The following is a 24,039-nucleotide window of genomic DNA, read 5'->3' on the forward strand; positions in this document are numbered from 1 at the left end:
TTTGCAATAACAAATAACAAATTTTGCAATATAGCAGAGAGCCAAGAATGAAATTAGTTGGTGAAAAGCAAAAATAAAGCACAGAGGTACTTCAAGGGCAGTCGAATTTGTTTTAAGTATCACATGTACATTTAATCTCTACATCAGAACCATTGAAGAAGCATAAGACGGACTGAACCACAGAAACATGTTTTATGGCAATGGGTATTGGCAATAAGAGAAATAATAATAATAATTAAAAAGCTAAAATAGCACATGAGCTCAATTCTTACTAGATTTCAAAAAATAAAACACTTTATAGGTTTATAATGTATTTATTCTTCTCTGGCAGTGAATCAAGACAAAATACAATCATATCTATTTACAATGGAATGTGCTAAAATTGATGGGACAGCATCATATCTAGTGAGTTGAAAAATATAATGCACATTTAAAAAACAATCACAGTATTTCATCAAACCGATAATGTGTTAAATAATGTTCTCGATATAGGACTACAATGTACGAAACATATATTATATATAATATATTTTTAAAATTATAATTTGAAATACATTGATCCGTTTTAAAGTGTAAGTGCTAAATAAATTTAATTTTTTTGTTGTTTGTTCATATATTATTTCATAATGACTCTTTTATACTCTTCGAAGAATATAAAACTATACAAATAATGTCTTTGGTAGTGTACATTTAATAATTTAATGAGTATTTACAAAAGGAGAGGGGGGCTAGACTTAAGTGTATGCCATGACTATTTAAATGTCGCCTTTTTTAAAGTAGAAACGCGTGTGTGAGTGTGGTTTACGTGTGTGTGGCATTAACAATGTATAAACGAAATTATTACTGGATACCCTGCTCTGGCTTGACGGCTCCCGACGTGGAAACACCGTTAACTAGCGAATATGGCAAGTGATCAAACACCCCTTAATCCCAATAGATGCGGTCACAATCACAGCGACAAATTGTCCTTCAACGGAAACCGTCCGGGTCACACGAAAAGTGAATTAAAGTTGACACTATTGCTGTTGCAGCAGCAATTGTTCGAGTTCGTCAGCCGATCTCAATAAAAAGGCGGCCGATTCTCTGTAGCCGGTAATTAGCTGCCTAACGGCAGCCATTTCACCCGCGTTGAGTTTGTGGTTGACGAGTGGCTTTTGTTTTATACTCAAATCGGCGGGCCCTAAAATTACAATCGGAAATTATTTTCAACGATTCTAAACACGTCCGATGTTAAACGGTATGGTAGGTTGCGGTTAAATTATTAGACCGCAATTTTCCAAATAAACCTTTATTTCTTAAGTCGGAAAACTAACATCATGGAACGCGACCTCTACAGTAAGGCGGAGAAACGACAGACTGTAAACAATCGGTGAGTCACCATGAAAAGGACAGTCACTTTTAAGGTTATATGCGCGGTTATTGGTTTTGATGGAGTTATTTTTTATTGTTTAGAAAAATACACACATAGGTAAGGGAGAACTTAATGTTGCACAAACATGTAAATAGTTCAGCAGAAGTCATAATAAGTCTCTCAGAATTAGTGTTTAATCAAAATATTAATTTTTTTCGTTGAATTGAAATAGTTTACCATCTGTACCAAAGTTCTTCAGGAAAAAGGCAAAAATTAGAACTCGACGGCATCAGGCAGGCAATAACCGAGAGTCTGCAAACTGAGTCCACTTACATGTATAGACAAAATACCCTTTTCTATTTCCTTCTGTAAAATACCTAATTATACACCGATCTAGCCTGCGGAAAGCATCACTTTACCACGTAAGTTTCTTGTCCTGCGGATCTGAATCACTTCGGACATTTCCGAGATTTTCAGAGATATTATCGCGCGACTTGAATTGTGACGTTTGTCAATTCTGACGGTCATGTCAGTGAATGTAATTCAACACGTTTGATAAACCTCTTAAGTCACTCATTTATTAAACACTCGCTGTGCCCGTACCAAATAAACTTGTGACTCAAATGCCGAAAAATGCAATTGCATAATATGTTATTTATTTATTTTCAGGAAGTTTGAAAAAATAAATTGTTTGAATATAGAAAATTATTGGCACCTGACAAAAGTAAATAGAAACATAAGTTTATTTTATGTCGAACAAGTAAACAGTAAATTTTAAATGTTGCGTTTTTGTGTCGCAGGATTTTTGTTTGTCAGTTGGTGCTGGATTTACCAAAATTATACCATATAAGTAACTGATATAAATCTGCTTTAAGAATAATTACTGAAGTAACTAGATTTTTGAATTTAAACCCAAAAATAAGTACAGCTTCTGAACATCTGCCTGAAAAACATCTTACCGTATCGTTGTTAATAGAGCAAATTAATTTATTATGGTACAAGCAACATTAATAAAAATGCTCCTCTTTTTTTAAGCCGTGCTATTTGTGAATATGCAGAGCGTTAAAAATAGTGTGCCAGATTTATTACGGTGGCCGTATGAACATTTCAAAAGTTTCTGCGAATATACAGTCTAAAAAGGTTCCTGATAAAATTATATCTTTGATATTTTTAAGAATAAGAAAAAAATCATTTTCTTTGAAATTTCGAATTTTTACAAATAATTTTAATGCCAAAGCAAACGTTAAAAAAAATTCTAATAAGGTTTTTTCTATGACATTCGACATATGGCGGTGATATATGTTGGCTAGCAATTATAACTTTTTCTAAAGAAGCCAAGGATTATATCTGGGAAATATTCACTGGGTTCACTATGTATTAAATAAATTTTTTTGCTAGAATTTTAGTATGTATGTCTAAATTGGTTTGTCACTAAGTTTAAGTACCTAATATTAGTTAAGTTAGATATGCATAAATAGTTTGACGCAAACATAATTTTTCACACCTCAGTCTCCAGGTTAAAATGGATACTACTGCAATGTAAATATTAACATTTCTTATCCAGTACTTTAGTTGCTTTAACCGTTTGCTTCAGTTTTCGTTTATACACTTCGTTCATAAATACATTTTCAACTATTGCCTTGAAAATGTGTATTTTTTATTTTTATTTATAACGTTATTATAAAAACCTGAGGGTAATGTTTTTTCACATTGTTTTAGCTTTCCTTATATTTTTCCTATATTCTTTTTTTTATTGTCTTGTTCGTCTTATGGTTATTCCCAGATTTTCGCTTTCAATTGTTCAGTTGCTATGATCATACTGTATTCATTAATTAGGTTTTTCTACTCCCTTCTGTAAAAACTCTAATTATACATAGATTTAGCGTGTGGTAAACGTCACTTTACCACTTGAGTTTCTTGTCCCACGGATCCGAGCCACTTCGGTCATTTTCGGGATCTGACCGCACGGGTTTAGGAGCAATCGGATGTTTTCGTAGATTTTACGTTGTGAATTTTTGACAGTCATGTTAGTGAATATTTTGGTAAACTTTTTAAGTCATTCATTTATTAAACACTCGTGACAAATGCCGTTTACCACACTTGTTGCGTAATATACTATTGCGTTTAAAGTATTTAAATTTATGTTTTTAAAGTAACTGCATAAGAAATCTGAATCAAGCGAAATGAATCAATTAACAATTTAGCTACATACTAATTATTGGTATACTGTACAATTTAGCAGATGTATTTGACCACCATTAACAGATGGGAAAATTCTGCGCCTCCTCGGAACATAATACATTTTTTACCATTAATACATATACGATATATCTGATACTATACTGTTTTCTAAGCTGTGTGGTAAAGGAGGGCTAAATTGGTTAATTTTTAAATGGTGTATCGATTTCATTGATAATTATATTATGATTAATAAAAAGACTGAATTTTCTTAACTGAGAAATTTAATTCTAAAAGCTAGTAACTATTATTTGAATATATTGTTCCGACAATTTACATTACCAAACCAAAGACCCATGAACTGTTAGCAATTTATTTTCTATGCTATTTTCTATAGGCAACATGTATTCACAAATATATAAGTTCTTTTTCTTATTCGTCAGAGATAGTCGTGCGGGCACTGCACGTTAGAGAGGGGAAGAGATGGAGAAAGTGAGAAATTGCGTTGAATCAAATAGGGTAATAAAAGTAAACTTAAAAATAAATCCTGACAAGAGGCAAAAAAAAAATAAAATAATTATTTTAAAAAAATCATTAGTAAGTAATATAGTACTTACCGTTAGCTAATAACCCGGTGGTTCCAAAAGGAGTTCCTGGAAACAAGGGGTAGGGTCCCGCTCTCTGAAACGCCTGCGAAAAGTTGGGCCTGTACATAGCCGTCGGGGTTGTCCCGGGAGTATTGGTACTAATTCCGTTCATAGTACCCACCCCTAAACTATTTGACAAACTGAAACAACCATTAACATGTATACTTATAAGGTGTTTTAAAAATATAAAGATTAAATCTTATATTATGTTTATTTAGATACAATAAAATCACCTTAAAGACGACTTCAGATCGGGTGTTATGGAACCTTTGGTAATCGAGTTAGGCGTGGTAGAGGGCGTCGTCGTTGACGGAAATGTCGTTGACACCTCGTTCTCTAGTTTCACGCTGTTCGAAAATTCTATGCCTCTGGTGATCGACGCCGTTGTATCCGTGGGCTGAAAATAGACTCTTAAAGGAAGCGAATTTGGAATTAAAAATAGTAATTTACCTGTGCCCCAGGTAATACGGGCATGGGCTGACTGACGGGCTCCAAACCTAACCTCATTCTTTTGGCATTATGGCTTTCGTTTTCGCACGCGGTGGCCAATATTTGCTCCGCTTGCACTGATGTGAGGTGGGCAGGGGTGGGTCTCGACTGGAACCAAAGTTATATAAGTCAGTCTTCGAAGGACAGTTCCAGTTTCCACTTCAAGAAATCTCGTTGAGAGAATTTTTATTTGGTAAGAGTAGGACCCAAAGCATCAAAATTTCAACAAAATAACAAGAAACACAAATACTCCAAGTTGGCTTAATTATAAAAGAAGTTTAAGTATAACATAAGCAACTGTCAGGAAATTTAGAGGATTACGTGGGTTCCGAAGATAATACATATGCATATAAAAAAAGGGTGGAACGCCATTAGACAAATTTTGTTTTTTTGTGATTTGTGGCAATCAGTTAACAACATTTTAAAGATTTTATGGTTATGTTACCACTTGAATTAGAATTCATCCAAAAAGTTAGCTTTTATAAAAATATTTACCTTTAAAAAATAAATTAAAAACATTTTGTCAATTTTTTATAATTAAAAGATTTTTGGTAAAGTATTTTTGACGTTGGTCGTATTTCAGTTTAGTCAGCAATTGACGTCGTGGTGACCCATTGGTTCCACAATCGAGCACGAAATATGACGTTTGCTCGACTATGACGACGTCAGTGCCACGTCAAAATACTCGTAGGGTAGTGTACCGTAAACATCTTACTTGGTACTAAATACTTACGGTATCCCATGGTGAATTCGGATCCCTCGCCCTTTTATTCCTCCGACACGATTTGAGGTAGGTGCGTATGCGTTTACGAGCCCGTTCGGCGAATTCCGGAAACTGTCGGGTGCATGAATCGATGATTGCCTGGATCTTCTCTTTCGGCTGCTTACTAATCGGTACCATCCTGTCCAGGTTTTCGTCTACGAACAGTCTGACGAACATCTGCAAGTGGAAGAATATTCGATATCTTCATCGCTCACAAATATTAAATGTGAGAAATTATATTTTTATATGGCTGCACCGTGGTTTATTTTAAAGTGTAACCTTTAATATACACCTACAGTCTTTAGTTAGCAACAGGGAATGATAGAACTTCCCGAAACGTCGTAAATTCCTTGCAATTGTCGATTGAAATAAACTTTAATTTGCCACTGGATAAAAAAGTTTCGAGCAGTGATTAATTTTTTTGTTTGAAAGGGTTGTCGTCAAAACAAACCAAAGCTGAGTTGAACGTGTTTCCAACTGTTTACAACTTAACAGTGACTTTAAAAAAAATCTAAAATAAGGTTCTTTTTACTGTTACTTGAAGATTTACTGAACGATCTGGGCTGTTTGAGATTCATTTGTGAACACTGCACTTTTCAGATTAACGACTAAACGTAATAAACAATAAAACCAGAGAAAAAAGTGTACACATAAACTTAATGAATTCTGAGAGGAAGTAAATATTTTGCGCCCTTTGGGAATTAGTTTTATGCTAATTCAAAAAAAAAGTGGCCCAACTCATGGGGAGTTACGCATATCATTTGAACATTCAATTCGATTTCTTAGAAGCTGCCGAGGATTTTCTTAGTTTAAGATTGGTGAAGGTCAAAGTAAAAACAAACTCATCGCAATATTTTATGCTTTAGACAGACAATGGCATCCTACGACAAAAACCGAACTCGCCTAGAGTAAAAACCACTTTCGGTTTGAATCATAATTACAGTACAATCGTCTGGGTCAAGGACTACAGAAAACAATTCTGCTCGTCACATAATTAATTATTAATTATCATTAATTATTAATGTCGGCATTAAACAGTCAATGAGTTACCGTCTGGAGTGGGATTTAGATATGTTGGATATAATTTTGAATGGTAACTTTTAGGTGCATTATTATACTGCGTAAATGGAACAACGTGCCTGATACTTGAGTCCTAACAACTATTATCTAATATTGGAATATTGGAACAAGTGGTTTGTAACAAATTAAAATACAAAAATTAATAACGAGTGACGTAGCTCTTAGCTCGACTTACAGCCTGAACTCCATTACGCCTTGCACCAACTAGGTCTTCACAGAATTCGGGGATGAAACTATCTCATATTTCTTTACCACGTACTCGTGGTAAAATATGCTCATTTTCTGGCCTTTGTTTCATTTTGTGCCAAATGTCTCTATTGGATTAAGATCCGGCCTGCTAGAGGGATATGATAAAACTTTAATATCATTTTTTCTTATCCATTTTTTGGCAGATTTCGCTGAAAGATAAAATCTCCGGGTGGATATAGCTTTACTGAATTTGGTTAAAGCGAATGTTCAACGACATCTTAACATGTGGCTGCGCTTACTGTGCCGTGAATAGAGCGTAAAGTTTCCAGCCCTTGGCCGACATACATCCCCATCATGCCCAAAAATAAAAAATGTATACTGCAAACATGGAAATATTCATTCCATTTTCTCTATTCCACCTTGAGGTTATTTCTCGTAGTGTATTTTTTCTCCTTACATATTCTAATTAAACGCCTTACACTCTTTTCAGAAACAGCTTTTGGACGGAGCCTGAGCTTTTACCGTAAACATCAATACCGGCAGTTTCATCACATTTCTTAATTAAATAAAACATAGTTGTTGCCACAGTCAATTCACTGGAAATCTCACGCATTGTTTTCCCTTTATGGTACCGGTCAATAATAATTTCTCGTACTTTTGAATCATATCAGTTTCTCCATGTACCATTATTGTATTTTCCTCGTAATGAAATTGACTGGGGTTAATTATTATTAATACTCAAACGACGGGTGACAATTGCTGCCAAATGCTGATAAAACAGGAACCTATGAAGCAACTATATTTTTTTTATTTGATAAGGTTCATTCAACATGCAGATGCGAGAAATATAAAATCTAGTTTTTAACCAATGATCGTCAATAAATTTGGAATACTCAGGTTAAAAGGAGTTAGTGTGTGGAGATCGCTGTTTACAAATAAAATAGCGCAAAGTGCAGGTTATAACATAGGCGCATCAATTTTTACCAATAGTAGGACCCATATAGCTATTAGACATATAGAGGCCCTGCCTTTTACAAAATTTCGAGGTCTGTTAGATATGCGCATGCACGAGATTTGAAATTTTGTTTTTAACCAATGGCAGCTCTAACTGCAAATTCTGACGTTCGACTCATAAGGCCTTGCGGCACTTGGGGCCTGGGGCCGAAGATCATGCAGTGGATCTACGGTACCATGGTGGTGCCTATGCTCACGCATGGGGCAGTGGCATGGTGGCCGGGGACCAGAAGAGCGGGAGCAAGGCTAGTTCTTGACAGACTGCAGAGATTGGCTTGCCTCTGCATAACGGGCGCCATGAGAACGGCGCCCACGAGGGCCCTGGAGGCTCTGGTGGGGCTGCCCTCTCTGGCGGATCGGGTGCAGATGGAGGCGGCCAGGACAGCTGTGAGGCTGGCGAGCTGCGGGCTCTGGAGGGAGGGAACCCTCAATCGGGGTCCGTACGACATTTTAGAGGGCTGTCGCGGGGATCGCGGGGTCATGGGCATGCCGAGTGACTTCATGATCCCCGAGATGACCTTCTTTGATAAATTGACCTTTCTCTTTCCATCAAGGGAAGATTGGAGAGAGGGCAGAGTCGGCTCCTGGGATGGACTTGTCTGGTACACGGACGGGTCCAGAATGGGAGATCTGGCCGGAGCTGGAGCGTACTGCGAGACAACGGGATCAAGCTTGTCGGTCCCTCTGGGTCAGTACTGCACTGTGTTTCAGGCGGAAATTTTCGCTTTATTGATGGCGGCCAGAGAGGTGCTTCGGCTCAACTACGGAAGCAGGAGAGTCTTCTTCTGCTCGGATAGTAGGGCTGCACTCATGGCGCTGGAGTCAGTGCGTACGCGCTCCTTGTTGATAAAGGAGTGCAAAGGGGTACTGAGGAGGGTGGCTGAGGAGAGAAAGGTCACGTTGGTCTGGGTCCCGGGTCACACCGGTGTCCGGGGCAATGAGGCAGCGGACGCCTTAGCCAGGGAGGGCTCCTCGCATAGGCATATAGGGCCAGAGCCCCGCTTGGGGATCGCCCCGTGTGTGAGGCGGGGAGCTCTCGAAGCCTGGGCGAGAGACCGGGCCGCGGGGGGCTGGAGAGTTGCTCCGGGAATGAGGCAGGCGAGGCTTATGATGGATGGGCCCGCCCTTCCTCGCACCAGGGAGCTGCTTAGACTGACCAGGAGGGAGTGTAGAGCACTAACAGGGGCCTACACAGGACATTGCAGGCTTAGGAGGCATCTCTGCTTGCTAGGCATTGGAGACGACCCGGAGTGTAGGTGGTGCATGGAAGGGGAGGAGACCCCGTATCATCTGCTCACCGAGTGCCCTGCCTTGACATGGGCAAGATTGGGAGTCTTCGGAACGGCCCTGATCGATCCGGACTTAGTGCACGGTATTGGGCTGAAGGAGTTGCTGACCTTCTACAGGAGGGGCGGCATTCTGGACGCCCTCTAGAGCGGCCTGGGGGCACAACGGGCCCATCTGGTGGCCTAAGAGCTTGGACGCCCGCGAGGGCGCCCCCCCTTTAATACCAATACCAATACCAAGGCCTTGCGGCTTCCAACAACAGTATTTTTTCAAAATATGTCAAAATCCCATAAATTTTCAGGCAAAAAAAAAGGTGTAGAAAGTGTTGTTAAAAAAATTTCTTATTAAGAAATAGTTTTTTCCAGATGCACATTCCAGTCCTGTTTTGTAGACAAGATTGTGGCTTATGCCACAACTACGACTTACCTTTAATTATAATAACAATTGATATTGTGTTTTATTAACTCGTTTTGAAGTTCACGGAAGATATTTTTGCTTATAAACACAATAAGAAGTTAAATAAAGATAAATGCTGCATTTTTTAATAGCATAATAATTATTTTTTATTTGTACAATGGCGTCCGACATAAGATGCTTCAGTGTTACTATTTTCAAGGAACTTTTATATTATTTGATTTGAGAGGATCACCACCTCTAAAAATTGCAAAAAAGAAGATGTAAGCAATAAAATGTTCATTTATAATACATTAAACTATGGTTAATTATTAGTAAAATAACTAAAGCAAAAATTTCATTAACTGTAAATTCGAAACAAAATTTAAATCAGAAGCACTTTACTTGTTGAAAATAGGTTACTCTGCCTTAAGTTCTTTTTAAAAACTGATAACCGCTGATTATTCTGTGCCAGGCTTCTCTATAACTTGGAATGTTGTTTTCACTACCACTGAAGATTAGAGATCTGCTGGTGTCTGCTCTAGGAAAGAAATGATTATTTTGACTTGTTGGAAATAAAAAAAATCAACAAAAAAGTTGGTAACATATTGATAAATTTTATCAGTAGGGTTAGAAAAAAAAGGAATCATTTGGCACTGTTCAGTTTTCATTTTATTATTTTTCGACTTCTCAAAGTCCTGTTGTCCCATCAAACCAAACAATTTTTAATGCTACCACTAACCAAAAAGTATATGAGGTTGATGTATCAATTTTCAGGGGCGATTACCGAGATTGGCCGACATTCATTGACTTATATGATAGTTTAATTCATAATGACGCGAACATGCCGGCAATTCAAAAATTCGGTTTTTTGGTCAAACATTGCGAAGGTGAACCCCTCAATTTATTAAAAACGTTGCGCATGACTGAGAGCAACTACCCCGTTGCTTATCAGGCATTGCGTGATAGATACCAGAACAAAAGGTTAATGGCCACTGAATTTTGGAACAACATACACAACGCTCCTAAAATGTCATCAGACGATCATTTAGTTTTGTTTAATTGACACATTTCAAGAAAACTTGGCGGCATTGAAAATTTTGAGGTTTCCCACTGTCGAGTGGAATTTTATTCTTCTCAATTTGCTTTTATCAAAAATTGATGTACATTCAGCTAAGTCATTTGAGCTTGCGCACAGCAGTGTAGAGCTTCCTTCATACGACGATTTAATCAAATTTTTAGATAAAAATTGCAAGGCATTATCGTCCTTTGCACTTTCAAGTCCAGAAGACACCATTCGAACAAAATCAGTCAGAAACCAAAGCGAACGCAGTTTTAAATCTAAATTAAATCCTAAAGGTTTCTTAACGCAGGATAGTCCAAAATGTACATTAGGATGTCAGAGTAGACACTCGTTGATTAAATGTTCAGTTTTCAAATCGAAAACGCCTCGTGATCGTTACACCATTGTCAAGCAACATCGCTTGTGCACATTATGCCTCAATTTGCGGTGCAGCGCTAAAAAATGTTCGAGCAATACAGCTTGCCAATTTTGTCAAAGTCGGACACACCATACTTTACTCCACTGGGGAGCCGATTCTCCTTCCAAAGGCAATTCGTCACAGACACCACATGACTCATCATGCGAACTTCCTCACTCCGTTGCATCTTCTGCATCGGTAGAGCTAAACTCACCTAAATCATATGCCTCTTCTTCGGCGAATATAACCGACTCAACCTTACTCGCTACCGCCCTCGTACAAGTGGCTGACAGACATGGCAACCTACACACTTGCCGAGCGCTGCTGGATAGCGCGAGTCAGGTAAACTGCATCACTGAGAAGTGTTTTCGAAGATTGGGTTTGAAAAGCTACGGTGGAAGTGTTGAAATTCAAGGTATCGGTGATACGTCAGTTGCTACATCGAGAGACTACACTACTTTCGAACTAAGCGTGCCTGATTTGAATCAACCTTTTGTGGCAGTCTATTCAGTCATATTAGCGTCCATTTGCGTTAACATGCCTATTGTTTCAGTAGAACACAATAGCTGGGATCATTTGTCTCATATTAAGTTAGCCGATCCAAGTTTCAAGACTCCTAGTGGAATCGACATTTTACTAGGTGCCTCCATATTTCCGTTACTCATGTTGGATGGCAAGATTATGCAATCTCCACATGATCCCATTGCCTTAAACACCATTTACGGCTGGATTATCATGGGAAATGTCAAATCATCTGGCAACTCTCGTTTACATCCACGCCATAGCTTCTTCACTTTATCAGATTCTCTTGAGAGAACCTTGTCCAAATTCTGGCAACTTGACGAGGTTCCTCATACTGAATCTATGTCTGAGTCTGATAAGTTATGTGAGCGATTTTTTAACACTACTCACTATCGGGAATTGTCTGGGAGATTTATAGTATCTCTTCCCTTCAAAGCAGACGAGCCTGTTTTTTCGAGTTCTAGGGATATTGCTCTGAAACAGTTCTATTCTTTAGAGCGACGGCTCTTAAAAGATGTTGATCTCTATGAAAAATACTCTGCTGTCATTCGTGAGTATCTAGACTCCAAACATATGGAAGTTGTTGCTTCTCCTGAAATTTCGACTGATACTCAAAAAATGTATTATCTACCTCACCATTCGGTTACGAAAGCTAGTGACCAAAGCGTGCGCGTAGTATTCAATGCGTCTTGTCCTACTCCACAAGGATCACTCAATCAGTTTCTTCTGTCAGGTCCTAAACTCCAAAAAGACATCACCGCAATTTGCCTTAACTTCAGAAAATTTCCATTAGCATTTTCTTGTGACATCAAAGCCATGTATCGTATGATTGTACTAGACCCCAAGCATCGGGATTATCAGAAGCTAGTATGGAGATTTTCTCCCGAGCAGCCTATCCAAGATTATCGTCTTACCCGCGTTACATTTGGAATCGCATCATCTCCTTATTTGGCACTTCGAGTCATTTTGCAACTGGCACGAGAGGGCTCAGAAGCATATCCTAACGCTTCAAGAGTTCTGCAGTTCGACATATTTGTCGGCGACATCTGCACAGGAGCTTACACCTTGGAGAAAGCATTGACTCTTAAAGTAGAGCTTGTTGAGTTATTAAATTCCGCAGGTTTTGAGCTGCGGAAGTGGTCAAGTAATGATCTCAACTTTCTTAATACAATTCCGTCAAATATTCGACAAACTTCTGTTTCACTAGACACTGACACTGACTGTTTTCACAAAGTCCTTGGTCTCCAATGGGACCCATATCAGGTCAATCGAACCGACGATTCTTGTACGAAAAGATCAATTCTCTCTACCATTGCTCGTACGTTTGATCCAATCGGCTTGATATCACCTTGCATATTTCTTGCAAAGCATCTAATGCAATTGATGTGGGCAGAGGGTGTAGATTGGGATGATACTCCAACCCAAGGTCTTGTCGATCGATGGTTGACATACAAAAGTCAGTTACCCTTGATTTCCCAGATAAAAATTCCCAGGTACATCTTGACACCAAATCTTCAGTCTCTACAACTCCATGTTTTCGGCGATGCTTCGGAAATTGGTTTCGGCGCATGCGCGTATTTTCGAGTCGCCGATTCAACTGGCAGTGTATTTTCCACGCTAGTGACAGCCAAGACCAAAGTTGCGCCACTAAAAAGGATCTCCCTTCCTCGCCTCGAGCTATCAGCTTCAGTTTTGGTTGCTGATTTAATTTCTTTCATCAAAATCAGTTATTCTGATGTTGGTTTTGAATCCATTTTCGCATGGTCTGACTCCATGGTAGCTCTCGGTTGGATAAGAGCGCCTCCATATAAATGGAAAACCTATATCGCAAATCGCCCATCTCACATTCAAAATATTCTTCCTCCATCTTCTTGGAGATTTGTCCCAACACAACTCAACCCAGGTGATATTGCATCACGTGGTATGTTGCCGGAAGAGCTATTGAACAACTCTATGTGGTGGAACGGCCCAGAGTGGCTACGTCGTTCGTCTGACCAATGGCCGAACAATCCAACTCCTACTCTCCACTCACCAGATATTCGGAAAGAGAAATCAAAAAGGTATGTTTACTTGACTTTTCCACAAAAATTCTTTCCTTTCTCGGATTTATTGGACAGATTTTCTTCTCTTCCGAAAATTCTTCGTATTATCACTTATGTTTTGCGTTTCATAGATCTGAAAATAAAACGTCAGTCTGTTGATACATCAGTGATGAATGAAATTGAATTTCATAACTCATTACTCGTCTTTGTTCGAATCGTTCAACAGCAATGTTTTCGACAGGAATTTGATCTTATTTCCAAAGGTCTACCTTGCTCCAAACCTATGCGCAAGTTGTGTCTTGTAATTGATACTCAGGGTATTCTCAGGGTGGGCGGAAGGCTAATTACGTCCATGCTTCCCTATGAGCAAAAACACCTTGCCCTCTTACCATCAAACCATAAACTGACAGATATGATAGTCTGTTATTATCACAATAAATACCTGCATCCAGGTTTTCAAACTTTGTCCTATTTGTTGTTACAACATTTTTGGATTATTGCTCCCAAACGAGTCATCAGGAGGAATTTGTCTCAATGTTACCGCTGTTTTCGAGCAAACCCTAAACCGTACATTCCCCGTATGGGCAATCTGCCCTCTTATCGCATCACACAACTCAAGCCATTTCGGTGTGTTGGTGTCGATATGGCAGGTCCTTTTCAAATTACCATGGCAAAGCTACGAGGTGCTAAGACTCTAAAAGCATATTTTTGTCTTTTCATCTGCTGTTCAGTTCGTGCTATCCACCTTGAGTTAGTTTCGGATTTATCAACTGATGCATTTTTAGCCGCATTGCGACGCATGATTGCGCGCCGAGGAAAACCTTCTGCTCTCCACAGCGACTGCGGAACGAATTTTATTTCTGCGTCAAAATACATAGCCAATATCATGTCCGAAGCAGCTAGAGAAGAGCAGATCTATTGGTCATTTAATCCTCCCTCTAGTCCGCACTTCGGTGGCTTGTGGGAAGCCGGCGTCAAAAGCGTCAAAAAACACCTAGTCCGTGTAGTAGGTGACCGCATCATGGCCTACGAAGAACTCAATACAGTTTTGATTCAAATAGAATCAATTGTTAACTCTAGACCCATATGCGCTGTCAGTAACGATCCCAATGACGTGAGCTGTATTACACCAGGCCATTTTTTGATGTTGGCTCCAGTATCGACACTCCCTGACCCTGATATGACTTCTTCAAACATGTCGAGACTAAACCGTTGGCAGCTAATCTTGCAAATGCAGCAGCACTTATGGTGTCGATGGCATAATGAATATCTCACAAGCCTCAATCAACGTAATAAATGGTGTGACAATCGCCCCAATCTTGATGTGGGCACACTGGTGGTCTTAAACGAGGAAAACACTCCAGTTCTTGACTGGCGTCTTGCGCGTATAGCCGAGGTCTACCCTGGCCTTATGGCATTGTCAGAGTGGTCAAGGTTCGTACTGCGACTGGTGTCTTTTAGAGACCTGTTGTAAAAGTCTGCCCTCTACCAAATCAATAGCGTGGTAAGCACATTTTTCGCTTAAAGCACACAAGATGTTAGCACTTCTATTAGTAATATTTATTAGTATAGTTCTGAATTTCCATTTTTTTTTAAACTATAAACTGTAGGTAAACATGGGTATCATTTTTTCGGAACCGCTTTTTTGTTTTTTGGGAAAATACCTACTGCATTTTGGTGGGCGGTATGTTCAGTTTTCATTTTATTATTTTTCGACTTCTTATGAATTTATATATATATAAACCTATAGCTTATCGATTGGCCGCGAGTACAGCACCAAGAAGTTATTCTTCTTCCTTTCCTCGCGGTATTAAATTCTTGAACTTAACTGGCCATCTATACCCGCCAGCGCCCTTAGGCGCATGCTCCACTAAAAATCACGGTGAAGCGCTAAATCGGTCGCTCTCATTGTGTGGTTCAAAAAGTGCCATTGAACGCATCAGGTCATACGCGTGGTGATCAACAAATTTCCTCACCACTCGAGGCACAGAGGACGCAGCACGAGCCGACCCCTCCGGAAGGAAGACCAAAAGCGAGGTAGGGTCAGTTAAGTAATCAAAAATCTTTTGATCCTGTCTTGAGTAATTTTTGCGACTTCTTGCTGTGCCAGCTGCGGCCAAAGTCCGTTTCCGCGCGGACAAAACAGGCACTATAAATATGGGCTGGCTGTCAAGTACCATCGGCAAACAGAATGACCAGAAAACAAGTAACCCGATTTACAACTGATCACAATATCTACTTTATCAAGTGTTTACCACCTCTCCTATAGCTTAAAGGAGTGATATGGATGCTCTTCTAAAGCTACCAGCCTCCCTGGCAGTTCCATTTTTGACAAGGAATGTTATCCATTGTTTCCTTATAATTGCATCTTTTGGTAAACTAATGGTAAATGGTAAATTGAATGACCCTACATAGGATATGTGATTAATATATCAAAACTATGCATATATGCAAGTCTACAAAAAAAAATGGGATAGAGAAGATGGATGTCTCATAACTTGTCGAAAAATTTTTTACTAAATAGTTATTCACACAAGGGAGGTAGGTGGTACTTACAAATCAACGACATAGCTTACTCTCGAGCCAAGCAAGGTTTGGGAAAATAGTCAGACACTAATCAAGATCTATTCTTCCCTTCGTCTCTTCTTTGCCTACTCAAGTTGTCCCGAATCCAACAAACAGATTTACAAAATCAGTATTTATTGATAGAATTATTTCTATTTAATCAGAAATATTGTCCAGACGATAGAAAATATATACTTGAACAATAACATCCAAGCCCGTATTAATAACAAGTTAACTAAACCTATAAAGGCCAACAACGGTATCAGACAGGGAGATTCTCTTAGTCCGTTGTTATTTAATATAATTATGGATGAAATGATAAAAAAAGTTCGTTTGGGTAGTACAGAATGGGTAATGATAAAGTGACAATTATCTGCTATGCAGACGACGCAATGATATGCGCAGAGAACGAAGACGATCTGTAGAGACTTTTAAACATCTTCAACCGCACAGGCAAGCAATTTAACATGACTATCTCAGCCCATAAAACGAAACGTATGACCACATCAAAAGAGCCGCTCAGATGTAAACTGGAAGTGGACGGGCAAGTAATTCAAACATAGATGGAATTTAAATATCTGGGTATTGACATTACCAGTTATGGAAATGTGGAAGACGAAGTGAGGCAGCAGGTAGCAAAAGCCAATAAAGTGGCAGGATGCTTAAACGATGTAATTTGGCGTAACAAACATCCGAAAAGACTTATAAAAGTACCAGGCTACAAAACAACGATCAGACCGATCATGACCTACACGGCAGAAACAAGATCAGATACCGCAAAAACTAGACGACTTCTGGGGACTACGGAAATGAAGATTCTCCGCCGCATCTTAGGAAAAACACTGCTAGACAAAGAAACGAAAACATCAGGCAATCGTGCGGAGTGGAGAACGTGAACGACTGGGTGCTCCAAAGAAAAAGACAGTGGTTTGACCATATTAACCGTATGCAAGATGGCAGATTAGTAAAAATCGTTAGAGACAAATCACCAGACGGAAGACGGAGCGTGGGACGACCGAGAAAAAGATGGAACGACGATCTCCATCCAGGTTGAGAGGCGACTGATGAAGGAACAGACCATAGGCCTGTTATAAAAGAAAGAAGAAGAATCAGTGTGAAATTGTGTGTGTACGTACTGCAGTATTCACTTACCACACTAAGGAGGTAGGTGACCTACAAATAAAGTACCTCAAAATTTTGAATAGCTGCCTAGAATTCCTGGTAATTCTTAAAAATTTCCTGTAATGCCTTCAGATTTCCCGAAAATATCCTGCAGGTTTATCGTTTAAATTGTTCCTGTTGCAGTTGCAGCTGAACTGATTAAGATAATCCCCCCTTTTCTCCGGTAATCATTTCTGTGATTTTTGGCCAACTGAAAGGCAATTTTATTTTCACTAGGCGTGGTGGGAAACGAAAACTCCCACAATGAAGTTTACAAGGATTTGTAATTGTCAAGGAGTATTGTTCTAGTCAAGGAGTGATTGTTCTAGTAAAACTTGCAGCTTAATTGTTTTCTTATATTTCCTGTAATTCTTGTATCCTAAAACATGTTACCCAAACATCTTTCCTATGTAGCTATTTAAGGCTACCTTGCAGTATGTTAAATAACTCGGATTTGTCTAAAATGCAATAAGGGCCCCATACTTGCCACACTTGTTTTAATTTCGTGAAGTATTTGAGTGGGAGTCCAATAGAAACCACTTTTAAATCTTTTAAATTAACTTGTACTTAAAGGAAAACTCACCCGTATATAGGCACATTCTTTTCCTTAACAATTTTGACCACAAACACAATAAGTTTTTCACAAAAACATGAAAAAGGTATTCGGATTTCAGAGACTGATTTTGCGTTCTTATGAAAATTAGTTAATTTTTTCAGAAAAATTACGGCAATGTGGCAAGTTATATATATATATATATATATATATATATATATATATATATATATATATATATATATATATATATATATATATATATATATATATATATATATATATATATATATATATATATATATATATATATATATATATATATATATATATGTCAACAACTCGCATTTCCATTATCACAGGATTAACAGTAATCAATATAAAATATACAATTAAACCGAAAAAATAATTCCAAACATCACAAAAAATGTTGACCATTTTTTAAAAATTCCATAAAAGAATTTGGTAATACTGGTATTTTATTTGCATTTAATTGTTTGTAAAATGAAACATATATTTATTATTTATATCTAAAGAAATATTTATTCGATTCTGTTGAAATTTGGCAATGTCATTTGGTGTATTAAGAGGCGAATTTAACTCTAAAAGAGTTAAATTATTCTATCCACTGATTTCCCGGGGCACCTTAACAAATTAATCACTTCCCCGCGCAGGTTAGACATTAATTTTAGGACTAAATAAGCCTTTTGATTCACCCAATAACAGTGCCAAATTAAAAAAAAATCAGTAAATATGTGTTTAAATATGCCTTTTTTCAATGAACCACATCACTTCTTCAGAACTGCATACCCAGAATCGTGTTTATAACTTTTTGTCATATCTCTTAATCAGAAATCGCCATCGAAAATATTTCCGTCCATTTTCCAAACCTACTGTAGGGGGTTGTGGTACTCACATTAATTGCTTTGTATGCTAATCAGTTTTATTGATTTCTATTCACCGCACCGCCGTATATTTTGGAGTATTGCGTGTTTATTAATTTTTATGTCAAATTTTAACATCTCCATGGTGCTGTGAACAATCAAATACCCGAATTGATTGGGTACCCTTTGTTCTTTTCTTCCGTAGAGCCATCTTCTACACCTTTTAGTGGTAGTGGAAGTTAGAAGTAGAAGTAGTGGAAAATTTAAGATCCTATACACGTAGTCAGTCTTCGCGACGATTTTCGAAAATTTTTGTGAAGGAAAGTAAAGATACAAAATGATCTGAAGTCTTTTTTTTTCAAAAATTTAAATTATGAGAGTTCCCAGTTTCCAGCAGTCGACTGAAAAATAAAAAAGAAAGCAAGTGACTTACGTTGAAAGCTTTGAGCCGTTCGGGATCATGAGTCTGGGTGTCAATTTTGTCGTCGGAATCGTCGTCGTCGTCATCCTCATCGTCTTTGTTTCCACTCGAGCTGGTCTCGTCGTGAGCGGAACTTGCATCCGCATTTGTTGGACTCTTGAAAACAGAAACGACCATTAACACTTTTATTAAAATCTGAAAATTTCATTAAAATATGCTTAACAATTCCTTCGAAAATGTAAATAGCGGGGTAAATACAGGGCAATTGATAAAAAGTGGGCAAATTGACACATTAACTTAAATAACAATTACTAATTCAAAACTTATTTCACTGTATTAGTTGAGATAAATCTAATCATATTTATTTTATCTGTCCCGCTTCGGTTAAAATATGACGTTTTAATTCTATACTATATATTCTATATATAACTATATAGAACTATATATAACTATACTGTACTATTGTTTATGCCTTCTAAGTCTGACAGTTTTTGACTTATTTGCATTTAAAAAGTGCATAGTTTTTTTGTATTATTTTTTATAAATACCTAAAAGACAAACAAATTTGGTAATAACTTTAAGTGAACTCTCAATAGTTTCTATTATTTCTAAGGGTATTTGCGACTTCTTGTATTTTCAGCCACAACTCCTGCTGCAACGATTTAATCATATTGAATAGTCGAGAGGGTTTAAGTCTAGATTCCGTGGTGGCCAAACAAATTAACTTTCACGGGCAATCCACCAGAAACTGTTCGTGTAACTCACTGGCAACGCAAAATGTGGTGGCGCCCCATGATGCATAAACAACATATTTTCTCTTAAGGTTGGTTTTAATGGTGCCGATCGAAGTTTAAATAACCAATTAAATTGGCCGACAATTCAAAACGACCAAGGAATAAATCAGAAATTACACCACACCAAATATTCACTTTCAACGCGTGCTGAAAATATCTTGCTTTTACAACATATGGTTCCTCGGAATAACACTAATGATTATTTTTCCAATTTCCAATAAATCTTCAAACAATAACCGCTGAATTGGAGCACAATGATATGGATGGAGTTTTTTTTCTTGAAATTCTGCGAAATGATCCTGTTTGACATTAACGGGTGTAAATTTTTTTATAGGTTTCAGAATACTTTGCCTTCAACTAAAATTTAATGAGCAACATCATACTTTTGTTTGGTATATTGTAAAATATATTTAGGTAGAAGTTTTTTTATTAGTATTACCAAAACTTTTATAAAAAAGTAGGGAAAATACCTTGAGCATCTTAAATGGAAATAAAATACCTAAGAAACGGTCAGAGTTAGATTAACTTAGATAAAATATATAATTCTTTCAGATTTTCGTCATGTTTCAATGAGATGAAAAAAATCATTCAATTTTCTAGTGAAACTAGCGCCCTCTAGAAGCAACGCTCAAATAAGTATCAGATTCCTAATTTTCAAGAGACCTAAAACTGCCAACTTTTAATATATAAAGACATTCTCAATTAATGAAGAAATATAAACCTTAAACGCACTGTATCTCTGATACCAATGACATTCGTATGAAGCATATCGAATTTAGTCATATTATTTTTGTCTGTAGTATCTCCAGTTTAGAAATTATTTTTTATGAATCAGATATAATGACTCGAAATTATTTGTATTAAATTGTAATTTGACATCTTTCAGGTGAATATTTAAATTAAAAGTAGTGCTGGCGAATAAATAACACATAGTTTTTTAATAAATTTCATACTATACATTAAATTAACCAAAAGAGAACAAATCCACCAAAAGAGACCAAAACTTCATAGTAACAAAGTATTCGTGTCCACTTGGAAGTGCGGGCTAACAAAATTCAAATTTTGAAAAAAAAAAAAAGATAGATGAACAGTAATTGCAGCCTAAAAAGATTACGAGAGGAGAGCTGGTTATGCTGATAATACAGGAATTTTTCAAGGGACGATGAAAAAAAATGGAGATAGGTAATTTAATTATGCGCATGAGCGGTCATTTTACATCTCAACAACGCAAATGACGCAAAGGCAGGTTAATGGGTTAAATTTAATATACCATGTGCACCATTTAATACCTATATATTATAGCTAACACAAACACGGCAATACTTACAGATTGATCCCTGATCGTAGGGGGCGTCGACTTTCCTTTGGCTAAACCCAAAGCCGAATGGTAATGAGCCCACAGTCCCGCCATTTCATCGCCGCCAGTCATGGACGAGAGGTCCGTTATGTCACTAGACCCGTTTTTTGTTCCTGCAAAAAAAGACTATTAAATCTCAAAACAAAGAAGAACAATAGTATATTATGCAACAAGTGCGGTAAACGGATTTGACTGACGAGTTTATTTGACACGAGGGGAGCGAGTGTTTAATAAACGAGTGACTTAAAAAGTTTACCGAACGTGTTGCTTACCATAATTTTTCTACGACCGTCAGTTTTTGGGTACATTTTCGCAAAACAACACGAATACATTCACTGACATGACCGTCAGAATTGACAAATGTCAACATTCAATGCTTGGGAAATATCTCCGAAAACATCCGATTGTTCCCAAACCCGTGCGGTAAAAATGACATGGTAAAGTGACGTTTCCCGTACGCTAAATCCGTGTGTAATTAGATATTTTACAGACGGGAGTAGAAAAATAATTTAAACTCAAACAAAAGTTTATGGAATTCTTACCGTTGTAAGTGTCGTCATCGTTGCCCTCTGATGACTCTGGGGTAGGCAAGTTTTCCTGGAAATGAAAATAAAAAAATGACAATCCTCTTAGGCAATGCCAATAGAAGTAACGCTAAAATACAACACTCTTAACATGGACCGCAGATATCAAAAAACGTACGACATCGATCGAATAGAATATCCCGACTATATAATAACCATATATTAAATATGAACAATTATTAAGATGGGGAGCCCATCAATTTTCAATTATAATATAGATAATTAAAACATTATTTATTCTATTTATTAAAGACAAATATTAGTTCCAGTTTAAGTTATATTAAAATTTAAATATTTTAAAAAGTTGCAACACTAGAACGGAATAAATCTACTTCAGATTTTTGCAACTAATCAAATAATTTGTATTCAATCTCCGTAACTACAGAATGATGAAATTTCAAATCAGTTTGGAGCAGTTGGAACTGGTGTTGGTATAAGTGGAGCCTCATTGTCCGAGGTGTCGAGATATGTACAAGACACATCGAGTTTCCCTTTTTTATTGGTTTTCTTATCAAAATATAAAAACTGTTGTAACAGCTAAGGTTTGTTATAAACCCCTTATAAATACAGTTACACGGGGGTGAAAAAAAATGTAAACTGGAAACGGGAATATAATTGTCTAGGCTACGCTATGGTGGACGCTGATTAGAAATTGCCATAAAACTAATAAAAATTATTTTTCTTTCTAATAACACATAAACTGTCTATTTTGCTCTATTAACTATGCTTATTTCCCTCTTGAATATTTTAGGCATAGATTTTAGGGCTACCTTCCATATCAATTTACTTAGGGATTAGAGAAACTCTTTGCTCGTTGGAATTGAACGCAAGGTCTACAAAAACATGTAGCTCGATCTTGGTTAAAATTAGCTAACGTCAATGTTCTATATGTGCATATGCCGTAAAAAGATAATATTAAGCGTAAAGGGGCTAGTTTCGTGATTTAAATGTTCGGGTATGGTTGAAAAATCTGTTTTTATAAATATGAATGTCTAGATTATGCTTTTTATTAATTAATAATTACGCTGACGATTCGCAACTGCTTTGTTTAACGGGGAAATTCTATATTCGATTATTAAGCTTAATACCAATAAGTCAGTGGCCATATTATTTGGATCGCATAAACAGACTATGTCAGAAATCATCTAAAGTTGAATGAATGAAGTTGATAGAGTTTAAAACTGAAACGAAAAATCTGGGGCTATAGATGGATACTAACATACGATTCACCAAACATGTCAATTGCCTCTGCTCAGCCTATGGATTGCTTAAGAAACTCTATCCAAATCGTGAAATGAATCCCAACCTTAAATTATCTCTAAGTAAGTCAATAATTATATCAACATTACTTACAAAACATTAAAAACCAATCAGGCGTCTTATTTATCTAAAATTTACCTCGATATAACGCAGGCCTTTTTCTAGATTGATCAACAAATTTTTTAAACGATTTATCCATACTAAATTACAAAAAAAGATGAAAAACATTTATTTTTGATAATAAGAACAATTTTTTATTATAATGATATGGCTTGTAGACGGTGAGTCAACGACAAAGTTCATTACCTTATTGGTTTCAAAAGTTATTAGAAGAAAAATGGTAAATACAAAAGTGGTAACGATTATTAGGATAAATAATTTAAAATTATTTTAAAGCGTGACAAATAAAACATAGATTTTTTTAAATGTTTAAATTTTTAATTTTTTTGATAATAATACATACCTAAACCTAATAGTTTTTCACATACTTTAATTCTTCTAAAAACTATACTAGTTCTTACACTGCAAAAAACTTATGATGGCGCTATTTATTACTTTTGAAGGTTATATCGGATATATCGGATACTAGCGCATTTGAATCATTTTAATCATTTTAAAATGAAAAATTTTGATTTTCTTAAATGACACCATTTATTATTGTTTCCACATTTTACAAACATTTTCAATTTTCAACACATAGTTGGATACATAGCCTATTTCTTATATTTTCTTGGACGCCTCTTGGCATAACCTGTATCCCGAATCCTATTTTCTAAATATTCTGGTGTTGTAAGGGGATTCAGATAACACAGTGGTATTAAATTACATGATCAAGAGTCATCCACCTCTACCGATCCATTTCTGTGGGTAATGATTATTTAAAAATTCTCGAAGTATCAACTTCTTGAAGATTTTAAGGTAAATCATTCTGTAAAAAGCTTAAATATCTAGGCTCGTTAAGTGGTTCGCGAAAAAAATATGTTTCAATAACTTTAAAGTGTTTTATTCCATACCACCCATTAAA

The 24,039-nt window shown here is 36.9% G+C and overlaps 1 protein-coding gene across 1 annotated transcript in view; it reads right to left on the bottom strand.

Annotated features, from left to right (window-relative positions):
* Positions 1–279: 279 nt before the first annotated feature.
* Positions 280–24,039, bottom strand: part of LOC132708421 (nucleolar protein 4) — a 159,729-nt gene continuing 135,969 nt past the window's right edge. The window contains exons 6-13 of the mRNA XM_060680762.1: positions 21,714–21,768; positions 21,142–21,284; positions 19,033–19,176; positions 5,399–5,605; positions 4,627–4,773; positions 4,410–4,573; positions 4,147–4,316; positions 280–1,180 (exon numbers count right to left, since the gene is read on the bottom strand). Of these exons, the coding sequence (XP_060536745.1) occupies positions 1,017–1,180; positions 4,147–4,316; positions 4,410–4,573; positions 4,627–4,773; positions 5,399–5,605; positions 19,033–19,176; positions 21,142–21,284; positions 21,714–21,768 (1,194 nt within the window). The 3' untranslated portion in view covers positions 280–1,016. The remainder of the gene's footprint in view (positions 1,181–4,146; positions 4,317–4,409; positions 4,574–4,626; positions 4,774–5,398; positions 5,606–19,032; positions 19,177–21,141; positions 21,285–21,713; positions 21,769–24,039) is intronic.

This window comes from Cylas formicarius, unplaced genomic scaffold (assembly GCF_029955315.1).
Source record: "Cylas formicarius isolate icCylForm1 unplaced genomic scaffold, icCylForm1.1 PGA_scaffold_10__41_contigs__length_53128322, whole genome shotgun sequence".
Classification (NCBI taxonomy): Eukaryota; Metazoa; Arthropoda; class Insecta; order Coleoptera; family Brentidae; genus Cylas; species Cylas formicarius.